At 34.6% G+C, this 12608-nt stretch overlaps 2 protein-coding genes across 3 annotated transcripts; both read left to right on the top strand.

Annotated features, from left to right (window-relative positions):
- The first annotated feature begins 542 nt into the window (after window positions 1–542).
- Window positions 543–7526, top strand: LOC126710401 (uncharacterized). 2 transcript variants are annotated; one of them, XM_050410835.1, is made up of 5 exons: window positions 543–818; window positions 2044–2227; window positions 3727–4144; window positions 5521–5601; window positions 6791–7526. In XM_050410835.1, exons 1-5 carry the CDS (start codon window positions 735–737, stop codon window positions 7290–7292), a joined length of 1269 nt encoding a protein of 422 aa, XP_050266792.1. In that variant the 5' UTR covers window positions 543–734; the 3' UTR covers window positions 7293–7526. The 2 variants fall into 2 exon arrangements, with proteins under 2 accessions (XP_050266792.1, XP_050266794.1); XM_050410837.1 differs by having other exon boundaries at window positions 547–818; window positions 2047–2227.
- A 2002-nt stretch (window positions 7527–9528) lies between these two features.
- On the top strand, window positions 9529–11218 carry LOC126708243 (uncharacterized). Its single transcript, XM_050408046.1, has 3 exons — window positions 9529–10251; window positions 10428–10564; window positions 11011–11218. The coding sequence occupies exons 1-3, from the start codon at window positions 9529–9531 to the stop codon at window positions 11216–11218; spliced, it is 1068 nt and encodes a 355-aa protein (XP_050264003.1).
- The last annotated feature ends 1390 nt before the right edge of the window (window positions 11219–12608 follow it).

Genomic DNA, 12608 nt, shown 5'->3' with positions numbered 1-12608 from the left:
ACTTAAAAAACAACCTCTAAAATACCGTATTAGAAATTTTGTCCTAACTTTAAGAGGCTGTTTGGATTGTAAATTTTGATAACTCAATTATCAGTTTCTATAACTCATAATTCAAAAATGATGGGACCCATACCAAAAAGGTTGTTTGGCAAACGATAACTCTGTTTCCATAACTCATAACTCAATGGCATTTCTGTAAATACTTGTTCGGTCTTCTGTTTTTTTTTTTTTTTTTTTTTTTTTAAGCTTTGGTGAGTTTGGGTACTAAAAAAAAAAAACTGCATCGGCTGACAGGTATGGGCCCACAAATATTGTGAAAAATATTGAGTGATGAAAATTAGGTGATGATGCCAAACGGATGTAAAAAATTGAGTGATAAGTGATGAATGATGGAAATTGAATGATAAAAAAAATGAAGCCAAACAGCCCCTAAGTTGTCCACTTGTGGACCTTTGTGGCGGTAGTCCAACCTGTAATCTAGACTCTAGGGCCGTGTGTACCACAGATTCTAAGTACAGACAATTCTGGATCAAATTATTGGATCAGAAAAATCCAAACTTTTACATTTTTTAATTATTATTTGTTTTATAATTTTGATTGCCACCCAAAAGACCAAGTTGTGATTTGTCATATTGAGGCGTAGGGGATGGATAAGTTTATGGACGTGTGAGAAAGGCACAAAGGGGATAGATTTGTTTCAGGAACTTGTTTTCTGAACTGGGTTTCTCTTAGGTATGGTTGTTGAGCTTTGTCTTATGGCTTCTCATGGGTACCCTTCTGGGCTTGTTTTGCACCAAGAACAAAGCAGAGTCTTTAAGGTAAAGCGCAAGTTTTATTTTTAATCTTAATTATATGGTTCTGGGTTTGTTTGCTATGTTACTTATTTGATACTGGGTTTATTGTAGTGGTAGTAGGAATTGGCTGATTAGCATGCTTATTAGTTGATTTTAAGGGTTTGGGGATCTGGGTTATTGAAATATGTGCTAATCCTAAGAGGGTTTTCTTGGGATTCATTTTTTAATGATTGTTTGATATGTTTTATGTATTATGTATGTTCAGAGTAGAGCTTGGCTTTTTGGGCTTATATTATATCAATATGTTGCAATTCTATGTGAAATTTACTGGGTTTTAGATCTTCAAGTGGTTTAGGTTGTATATCTTTACGACAGTTTGCTGGTTTTGACTTTTGAATTTTGATGGGATCCTGCTTGAGTCTTTTACTGATTTATTTCGAATTGCTCAATAGCTTTCACATGCTTGAGAATAAATGGTAATAACTAGCCTAAGTGTATATTTATAACTTAATTTTTTTGTTTCTTTGTAATATGCGTTTTTGATGCATTTTCTAATAACAATTTCAATAGAGCACATGCTCTAGTGCATTCGATGCTAATTAAAGTTTATTTTTAACTTAATTTTAAGACAACTGGAGAATCAATTACTTTCATGGTTTTATTACGCTAGTAGCTTGTGCGGAACTGTCAATTCACATGGTTAAATTATAAGTGAGATAATTAATAGCTGGTTAAGCATTCATTTTTGATGATTTAAGAACTCCTATTTCACATATAATTCACTTATTTAGTACTAACATGAAGAGAGAAGCTCCCCCCTCCCCCCCCTCCCACTTATGTGAACTCTGCTACTGGAATCTGGTGTTCTTAAAAGTTGGTTTCATATTGCTTAATGCCTGACTATCTATCATTTGGTTCTTAGTAGTTGTTAGTAGTTTTGAAATTTGAGATCTTGAGTTTTAATTAAATTGCTATTCTTGTCTTGTTACATTATTTGTTTTCATTTTGAATTCCATGTCTTCAGTTGTTTTGTTTCCTATTGCCATTATATATAATATCTAGGTCCTAGTTGTTGTGGTTCTTTTACCAGGAAAAAAAGTTTTTGTGGTTGCTCCATTTAGTATTTGCTTGATGATTGCATTGGCATGTTTGCTTTTGACAGCCTGGTTAGTAAATGAAACTACAAAATGATCCTGTCCCATAATTGGTTGTTTGCTTTGAAAACTGATTTTTTTTTTCATGTTCAAAGCAGGATTCTCAACCTCTTTTGCCAAGTTGTGGAGTTAGACATGAGTTAATTAGATCAAGATCACTTACTTTGAGGCCACATCAGTGTGAGGATCCATGGAAATCCATAAGTGGGTCATCCGAGTCTAATCAGTTTGTCCATATTGACTCGACATTTAAAAGGCCTGTGCTCATTGACGTGCAAGGTTTGCAGATATTTATTGGATGCAATTGTTGTTAGAAGATCGTTGCCCTTTATTTTTTTGAGAAGTGAAGATCATTGTCCTTTATTGACATAATCCTTTTAAATTATCACTCCCCCCTTTTTCAAGTGAATTTTCATACTTTGAAAGTACGGACGTATAGTGGGGAGAAAAGGAAGGAAATTATTTGATTTGGTAGGAAATTGACAAAGATTTGGAGTTTATTGTGAAGAAGGAGATAGTGGGAAGTTAAGTGATAAACAACAAAGCAAAAATGTAGGAGATGAATTTGTTGTTTTTAAATTCTTGTATTTTAAAATTTTTTATGTAATTTTAACATCCTTATTTAACTCCTTATTTATTTATTTTTAGTAGAGATAAAAATCAAAAGATGAGACCAAGTTTGGCTACCCTCTTTGTAGTAGTATAGTTTAATCAAGGGATGTTTGAAGATGTATGAATGAAACTAGTAAATTGTGCTTTCTATAGGTTTCATTTCTCCTTTGACTCCATTATCTAATTTCTCATTTAGTGGTAGCATGTAAAAGGAACATGTTTGGTAGACCTCTTTCCATCAAATTTTGAAGGTAGAATATCTTTCAAGAGTTCATCCAACGGAAGAAACCAAAGAATGCATGCTTCTGCAAATGCTTTCACATTAAGATCCAGAGGGACTTAAGTTTGTGTGACAATAGTTTCAATTTATACCTTAAAGCAAATTTAATTTGCCAACATTCCCTTTTCATTCATTCCCATCTTATTTAAGGTGTTATTATCATCAATGTCTTAATGATAATGGATTTCTTCATCATTCTATTTCTCTTCTTATAATGAGACCTCTCTTTCTTGCTAGTTTACACTACAGTGAATATGTTTAGAGGGTTATTGGTGTTGATCACTTGCTTGTTATGGTATCATCAATTATGGTGGCAGTGATGACAAAATTGTTCCTTTTTAGTTTTTACTTTTTGTATAAAATTTTCCTAGAAATCCTGTTTTGGAAATCACAGTCTTTGTTGACAGATTTCTCATTGTCAGAATCTGTGTCAAATGCAACCTTAGAGATTTAGTACTTATGAATGTTCCCTGGTCTTTTGATGGCTTCTCAATCTTTTTGTTAGATTGTATTTTTCATTTGGGCATATTAAGTGGACTATTGGATTCTTATATGGACTGTGTCTAGGTTTGTGTTTTTGTGCATGTGCTTGAAATTGTTGATGTGTGTTTGTGTGAAAATAAGCACTAGTGGAGCAAGGGAATGACTCCAGTGGTTAAAGATAAGCAAATAACTAAATATATTATGATCAAGAAAGGTGTGTCTGATATTTTAAATGAGTTTGATTATAAAGGTATGGAAATGGGGGTAGTTGGTAATATAGTCTTTTGTCTTTTTATAGGATGACATGCAGAATGATTCACCCTGCTTATTACTTTTTTTTGCTTCTCTGTATATTTGCATTATGCCGGATATGTATTTAATTGCCTTGGTTTTTTGAATTCAGATGACCAGCCAGACTCAATACTATTTAGCTTTGGAATTGCTGAGCAATGCACAAAACATGACAAAATCTTGAAGTTCCTTATGTCCAGACCAAGTGAAGTAGAGAGAAGTGGACTAGATGTGTCTTTACTATCTGACCTGATGGGGTTACAAGCATTGAAAACTGATGCATATCAACAGCCATTTGGTCCTTCTCTTATCTACCCAAGTGGCCAACTCCATGCCCCGAAGCCTATACTGGACTTTGTGAGAGATTTGGCCAGTAGTTCAAAAATCGTAGTTCAGCCAGATGGACGAGTCATATGCACAGATACAGGGAAGGAGGTCAATGATCTACTTTCAGTTGTTGCTGAGTTCTATGTATCAAGAAACTCATCCAAGTGTGGACAGCTGTCTATGCTGGTTCCACGCTATAGTAGGTATGGATGCTTAGACCTGTCTTGATACAACAAAAATTATAACATGTATAACATAATTTTCATCTGTAGCTGTATGTTTAAATTTTGTGATGGGTTATCTTGTTCCTTCAATCTTTTAACCCCCCCCCTTGGGGATAAGGTACCTAACTTAATTTTACCTTGAGTGTTCTTTGAACATTTTTCTGGATCAGATGACTATTTTCGGTTAGTTTAGCTTATGGCATTGATTAATTAATTTGATTTCTTAAATCTCCTGACAGCCTCTTGATTGGATAGATCTCATATAATGACACCATCAACATCTGGTATAAAAACCTCACCACTTGGCTTGAATATTGTGGTTTTTGTTTTAATTCCTGTCATTTTGTAAAAGACTTTGACCTGACCCCACTTTTGCTTGTTAGGCATTGATTAGAGTTTCAATTTTGATGTACACAACTTTGGGTTTACACTTTATGTTGCTAAACCAATGACTTGTTGAATGGAATAAATTGTTGAAATATGATGACTGAGTAGTGATTCAGCTCTTGCTCAATTGGAAACTCTTCCCCTATAAGTTCAAGGGGGGAGGGTGAGGTCATGGGTTTAATGATGGAAATTGTCAATAGCTCAATTGGTTCTTCCTCCTCCCATAATAATAGTATGGAAGGTGAGGTTGTGGGTTCAAGACCCACTGGTTGTGTGTATAACTTGCCAATAAAAAAAAATTCAATGATGGAAATTACTGCATGAATTATGTCATGCTTGAATCTTTTCTAGTTTGCAACAATGTTCACTGATTGGAGTTGTGAAGTCAGAGTTGTCTGGGACTTCTTTGCATTCTACCTTCCTCTCCAAACCCTGATTTATTACATATTCTAGTTTATATTGGCTTTTTACTGAATAATATGCTATCAGAACTCCTTGCCATTGATACTCCCCTCCAGCCCAATTTATATATCTTGTTTTGAAATGGTGTGAGTAGTAATACGAAGGTAAAATATACTGACTCCCTAGATGTCCCTTGCATTTTATTAGAGATGGGACTGCTTTTAAGATGAATCTTATTTGCTTTACAAGAAAAAAAGTAGGGATGATTCGTGAAATTGAATAAGTAAGAACTTTCAATTTTAGAAAGTAACATGTAATTTGGGACATTCTAAAAAAGAAACCAAGACATTTAAAATTTAAATAAGGATGGAGGGAATATAGCATTGGATGAACTTAAGATGTTGCATTAAAATTGACAACATCCTTTTTAGTTTGTTCAATGAACTTAAGATGTTGCTTCAAAATTGACTGCAACAAATATTCTTTATTATTTTCTATCTATATTTATATCAACCATTTGCTGTTGTCGTTGTTTTAAAGATCTGACTATTCATTATATTGTAAAGATTGGACAGCTATGAAGCAGTGGCCAATGTTCATGGATCTTCTATGAAGCCTCAAGCTATAACTGTAGCCCCTTTGAAGAGGTATATGACAATGATTTACTTTCTGAAAATTTATATTTTGCTCAATTTTTAACATTGACCTGGCTAGTGATTATGTATGAAAAAATAAGAAAAAATGCTAAAATATTGCCCACATAAATACCACAAAGTTATTTCTTTGAATTGATTTGATTTAAGTTGAGAATGCCTTGATGCAAGAGGAAGACTAGAAAGACTTTGTATGGTGGTGGTGAGACATGTCATGATTGCTTTTGGTATGAAAATACACTATATCGTCGTAAGAAGCTAATTCAACAGCTTAAAAAATCTTTGTAGCCAACCTTAGTAGTATGGATTCAAGGCTTTGTGAGTTCAGAATACCAGGTGGAGATACTAAGTTAATACAAAAGTTCAACTCTAAAAGAAATTATGTCCTGGATCTGGTATTATGACCTCTATCAAGCGTGGTCAAATGACCAATAGAAGCTCAACATGTTAGCTATGAAAAGGAGTGGGCCCTCCGTATATGTCTGTTTCCTTAAATTAGAATGAAACTGCAAAGGGGTATTTTCATCTTATTTGAATACTTCCTTTTCAAACCCTTCTATTTTGTTTGTTTTTTTAGATGGTGGAAGAACGTTATTAAGATTAACCTAGTGAAATCAACAATATATGTTATTTGGGATCTACTTATCACCTAGTAGGGGAGGATTTCCTATGTGGTTGATATTAGGATCCCCTCCATTTGTTTTATAATGGAGAGAAATCATTTCACAGTGAAAATTAAATTTTCACAAATCTATTGATGCACATGGTGTTACATTATTTTATCATTTTTTACAAGGGGAATATGATTTTAAATGACATAGCACTATGTACACCTTTAAATTTGTAAAAAAATTAAATTTTCACCATAAAATGGAACCTTTTCATTGCAAAGCAAATGGAGAAGATCCCGATCCATGTGGTGGTTGGGCCTCCATTATCTTAATGTTGACATGATGCTCATATAGGGGGATCTGCATGAGTGGTCTGCATTCATGATGCTGGTATTTCATATTTCCATATTGATGCATTCACGACTGTTAATTTAATATTGCATTTCTCCCAAATCCAAAATCTTCGGTTCTAATTGACTTTTTGGTGGGCACGCATTAACTGTTTTCCAGAAATTCCTTGCTTAAATTTTAACCTTTTTTATAATGTATATGGCATGTCACATTCTTAACAGTCCCGAGAAATTAAAGGTCAAGCCATCACAAAAGAAGAAGAATAGTAGGAAAGTAGGCAGAGAGAGGGACCTCTACAAGAAGAACTACTTCCATGCATGTGAGTGCCTTCTATCGTTAATGGCTCACAAGAGGTACCATGGGAAAACGGCAATCCTTTCCCTGAAGAAGTCTGGCCCTGAGCTTCCTGAGCTGCTGTCTCAATTTTCTGTTGGAATTGCTGGGACCGGCCTTGCTGTACTTTTCAATGTCATCTGTAAAGTAGCTTGTGGGAGGGTACCGTTCTGTGCATCTAAGCTCTTTAGCACTGGTGTTGGTTTTGGGCTGGTTTGGCTATCATGGGCGGTGAATAAACTGAGAGTCACAATTGTCTATATTAGTAAGAATGCAAGCAAGATGGGTTTGAAGGAAGAGGAAATGGTGAGGCAAGTGGACAAAAGTATGCAGGAGATTTACTTCAGAGCAGCGGCTTTGATGGCTGTGGCAGTACTTAAGTTAGTATGATGGTTTGGAGAACACTTCAATAAGGGGATACCTATAATTGTAAATGCCATTGTGAAGTTGGGTGATGATCAGGTTGGCTTAATCTTATCTTATTGTGCTTGACTGACTTTAGTTTTCATTAGCATTAAGTCACTCCAATCACCAGTCAGCTAGTTCTTGCAGAAGTAATATAATGTTAGAATTAGGAGGGTTACATTGATAAATCCTGTAGCATAAGTAGTGTACATCTTGATATATACTTTTGTTTTGTGTATGGAATTAAGAGCCTTTAAAAAAACCATAGCTCTTTTTGGTTTCTATATATATATATATATATATATGGATGGATATATACTGAGCTTATAAAAACTTAAATAGATAGACACCGGCCTGACTGTGTTAGCACCCAAAGCCACCTACACACACCTATTGGTGCTTTTCAAAACAGATTCAAAGAACTTACATAGAGTTGTCCAGTTAATGATGCTATTGGTACCATCCTTATGTGGACAGGGAGAAAGTATCTATCGTTATATATAAGCCAAGTCAGTCATGTAAGAAGCTAATGATTGAATTCAAATGTGATTTATTTTATATGCCTTTGTCATAGTTAGTGACTCAGTTTCACTAAAATCCTGCATAATATTCACAAGTATTCATGTGACAAACTACAATAGATACTCCCTCTCTCTCTCCTGGTGAACTCCCCTTCTTGCTTTTGACCCACCGATTATTCTAGGGCATATTCAGCTTGCTGTGAGGAACGAGGAGGAGCTGAGCAAGCTTATGGGGTCTGTGACTATTGCTAATGGTGGTGTTTTTCCTAATATTCACCAGACTATGTTGCCCAAGAAGGCTGGGAAAGGAAAGGGTGATATTGGGTTTGCCTCTCAGGAATTTTAGTGTCTCTTCGGGTATGTAGTTGGTAGTTGGGAAACTGGGGTTGTTGGATTTGTTTCTTTTTAATGGGTTATGGGTATGATAGCTTTGTAACGAAGTAGCTTTTTGTTGTGTAAAGCTTCTTTGGAATGTAAAGCTTCTTTGGAATGATAATGTAATTTTGGGTTCTAGTTTTAGGTTTCAAAGGTTAAGCCATTTTGTAGTTGTACTCTGGTTAAATAATGTATTATAAACCCGGTTTAAAACACTAATATTACTATTTTTATGTGTGTTCTAATAATTATTACTGTTTACTTTAAAAAAAAAATTAATTGTCTTTCGTGAATGGTAATTTTTGTCTTAGAATTTGAAACTCTTGAGAATCTAAAATTCAATCAAGGATTCAAGCATATCATTGAATTGGAATTTCATATGGAATGCATTTTGAATTTGGAGTAAGAATTTGGGTTAATAATTTAAATAATTTTGTAAAATGTTAGCAATTACCTTTAATTTCGTGACAAATTTGGTGCCATGAGTATATAATTGGTGATTCCGTAACTGTTTCTATGACAAATTTGAGTGGTAATTTGTAGGATTGTGGTGGGATCCAAAACTCTAGTGGATATTGGTGGACCCATTAGGGTTTTTGATACTATATACTAGGAAGCACATACATAAACACGTATATCAATAAATTATTATTATTATTATTTTATAATATTTAAAAACAATAATAGATAATTAAGTGAATTAATGGCTATACAAATTATACAATGATGTATAATTCTTATAAAAAAAATTGACGTATAATTAATTATTTTTGGCCAGGATACGTTAGGGACACGCAAACAGTAAAATCCAAAGCGTAGTATCAGGTGCATGTTTATTGTTTGGTGTTCAATGAAAATGGATTTTCAGGTAACGGATTTTTGGGGAAAAAAAAAAAAAAAAAAAAAGGGAAGGGTTTTCTGGTATTGAATGAAAAAATTGGCGAGACCTATTTTGTGTTGATTTGTGCAAAAACGGAGGAGACCTAGAAGAGAATAAACAAAAAAATCTAGGATTTTGGAGGAAAATATTTTTGTTGTAAGGAAAAAAAAAAACTTTTCCACAAGTAAAACCACTTGCGTCGCAAGTAGGCCAAAATAGGCAAAAATAAAACTATTAAATTGAATACCAAACAAAAACCTGAGGTTCCACACATGCAGTCCTATATATGCTTAAATATACGTTTGACCCTCTGCCTCTCGGCTGGTTTGTTCAAATTTGTTCTTATATTAAGAGAAGGCTAATGGGTTTTCTTTGATAAAATTTGATGGCAAGCCAGTTCATGCCTGGTAGTCAGCAAGTACAATTTTGAGTTCGAACTTCGAAGATGGTTCCTTCTATGGGGTTCCTTGGAGTTGGAGTGCATCGTATGATTCATACATGTACAAGGAGGCTTTACCATGCAAATTATTCTCAGCAATTCCTAAACAGTGCAACTACAATGCATTCACTGAATTTGTGGGCACAAAGATGTATGGGGTTTTGTAAAAGACACAAAGGTAGTTTGCTGTTTGGTGCTTTTGCCACTTGGGTTACTCTTTCTTACGTGAGAATACAGATAGTACCATACACAAGACAAATCCAACTTGTTTCCAATGAAAAAGAGGAGGAAAGGAGAGCAGAGTTTCGCTGGAAGATGTTAATGGAGGATTGCAAAGGTAATGACTGTTTACTCCCTTTATCAGACCCTAGGAGTATTCGAGTACAATCCATAGCTGCAAATATGATTAGAGCATTGAAGGTGGGGTTAAGGCTTGAAAAGGAGTGCAAGGTCAATGGGCATTCATGTGAGAGTGAGATTAATGGAAATTTTAGAGATTATATGAAGCCTAGCCAAATGTGGGATCATAAACTCTTGTGGAAACCTAGTACTAAACATTTGGATAATGGAAAAGATTGGGAAGTTTATGTGTTGAATTGCATTGAAAAGGAAGTAGCTTTAGTACAATCTGGCCATGTCTGCCACTTTAATAAAAGGATTGTTATTTCTAGGGGGTTGCTCGAAGGTCTAAAGTCTGATGCAGAGTTAGCCGCATTAATTGGGCATCAGGTTTGTTTCTTTCGATTTTACTGTAAAATTCATCTAAGACCTTTAAGGTTTATGCCACCCAACTTGGTTCCTAAATCTGTTACTTTTTTTTTCCTCCTTACTTGTGTTCATATATATTTTTTTTCTTTCTTTTTATTTTTAGGATATCACGTTCTAAACTTATTTATTCTTGTTAGATTGGGCATATTGTTGGCCGACATATAGCAAGAATTTATGTAAGGTTTCGCTGGAATCTCTTTCGTTTCAACCATATATTCTCTAAGGAGAAGTTTTTGCCTTTACTGGAGTGGGCTTGGGCTTCTTTACACAAATGGTATTAATTTTCTTATTGTCTATGTTTGATAGTAATATCTAATATGTTTAAGTCATTCTAGAGTCTGTTTTGCATAGCGATGTCAAAAGATACAATTTTTAAAAAAATTTATATTAAATGTGTGACAAAACAAAAGGTTAAAAGTCTTATAGCTCAATTGGTTGGCATAAATTTATTGCCAAAATAAGTTGAAATAATGAAAATAACAGCAAATGCATAATAATTTACATTGCTTCAATCAATTTTTTCCTATTTTGAGCTTTGAAAGGGATTCCCCCCCCCCCCCCCCCTTTTGTCTTTCTCTTTTATTATTGGGCAATCAAAGCCAAAAAGTGGTTGAAATTTCTTTATGTGGTGTCCATTATTGTTTTGAAAATCCAAATTCTGCTACCTTATACATTTTTCATGTCAAATTATAATAATGTTACATTTTGTTTCAATCATAGGAATGAAAGGGAAGCAAATCATATTGGATTAATGTTAATGGCATCTGCTGGATATGACCCTCAAGCGGCAATTGAGGCGTTCAAGAGGATAGGTCAAATTTATGATGATAATATACTGAAAAGGTCCAAAGAAATGGGAAATGCTCTGGTTGTGTACAGGGAAGTGAAATCTCTCATGAATTTGAATACAGTCAGCAAGATGGTTTAGTAATTGAATCCAGTTTGATTAGTAACGTTGTGACTTTGAGATTTTTTTTTTTTTTTTTTGAGAAACATGACTTTGAGATTTTGAATTTATATTTATGTGTGTAGATATATGTATTGTATACACGTCTCTATATGTAAATTAATGTGATTAAGATCTAACAGTAGCATTGGAAAGTTGGAACGATTATCTAGGTGTGGAATTGGTGACCATTGACCTTTAGTCTCCACAAGAGGGGAACCATAATAAGAGAATCATGCTATTTTAGTTTTAGTTTTAGGTTGCGTTTAGTTGAATGTAAAATATTGAAAATATTTTCAGGTGAAAATATTTTCGAAAAAGGAAAATATTTTCAAGTGTTTGGTTGCATTCCAAAAAATGCTTTGGAAAATATTTTCTAGTGTTTGGTTGTGTTCCTGAAAATGCTCTAAAAAACCCATTTTTATCATGTTTCTCACATTTTCTTAGGATTCAAACAAATATTATTACAGAGAATCAAGATATATAAACAATCAAAGAAGCAAAAATCAAAACAAAAAAATCAAAACAAAAAAATCAAAATCCCAAGATCAATCGTGAGAGAGGGACTTAAGTGACAAAGAGAGAGAGATCGAAACAAATGGTGCTATGTGACGATGAGGAATGGGTCGGTGGAGTGGGTCATTCACTGGGTCAGCTCAAGGGTGGGTTGCTCATGGCGGTCCGATTGGCTCAGGGGTGGGTCGTTCACTGGGTCGGTGACGATGAAGAATGGGTCGACGGAGTGGGATGGGTCTTCTTTCACTAGAGTGGGATGAACAGAGCACTCACCGTCGCGTGGAAGGGACGAGGACGGCGATCTGACCGGTGCGATTGTGGGTTTGACGGTGCGATCTCTCTCTGTTTGCGCGTTTGTGAGTCCTTCTTTCTCTCTCTCTTTCTCTCTTTGCAAATCTCCGGAAATGGTTTGAAGTGAAAATAACAACGGAAAATATTTTACGCCCCGTTGTCCTTATTTTACAGTCAACACTGAAAACATTTTCAGTTTGACCCAATTTTCAATAACAACCAAATACCTACTTTTACGGAAAAGCATTTCCGGAAGTGGTTTGAAGCTAAAACAAACGCACCCTTAGTGGAAACTTTAATGAAAATAATTAAAATTCCACTATTTTAGTGGTGTAATTAAGGAAAAGGATTTACTGCAAACCAAGTTGCAGCAACTCTTACTAAATACAAACATGTCAATGCCTCAAATAGACACACCTGCTCAACAAATCCTTTTCCTAAAGATAATTTTCAACAACTCTCATGGTCCTGCCACAACTTTCCCTCTCAATGTTTGAATTTTATACACAAAATGTTTAGTGTAATAATTTGGGCAATATTTTTGCCCAATATGCCCACAATCTGA

The sequence above is a fragment of the Quercus robur genome, chromosome 12 (genome assembly GCF_932294415.1).
Source record: "Quercus robur chromosome 12, dhQueRobu3.1, whole genome shotgun sequence".
Classification (NCBI taxonomy): domain Eukaryota; kingdom Viridiplantae; phylum Streptophyta; class Magnoliopsida; order Fagales; family Fagaceae; genus Quercus; species Quercus robur.
Note: the sequence above shows the minus strand (reverse complement) of the source record. Positions and strands in the feature narration are given on the sequence as shown.

Coding starts and splice junctions, on each gene's coding strand:
- LOC126710401 (XM_050410835.1), top strand. CDS start 735: ATGGTTGTTGAGCTTTGTCTTATGGCTTCTCATGGGTACCCTTCTGGG. Junction 2,228..3,726: donor TGTGCTCATTGACGTGCAAG/GTTTGCAGATAT, acceptor TTTTGAATTCAG/ATGACCAGCCAGACTCAATA. Junction 5,602..6,790: donor ACTGTAGCCCCTTTGAAGAG/GTATATGACAAT, acceptor CATTCTTAACAG/TCCCGAGAAATTAAAGGTCA.
- LOC126708243 (XM_050408046.1), top strand. CDS start 9,529: ATGGTTCCTTCTATGGGGTTCCTTGGAGTTGGAGTGCATCGTATGATT. Junction 10,252..10,427: donor CCGCATTAATTGGGCATCAG/GTTTGTTTCTTT, acceptor TATTCTTGTTAG/ATTGGGCATATTGTTGGCCG. Junction 10,565..11,010: donor TGGGCTTCTTTACACAAATG/GTATTAATTTTC, acceptor TTTCAATCATAG/GAATGAAAGGGAAGCAAATC.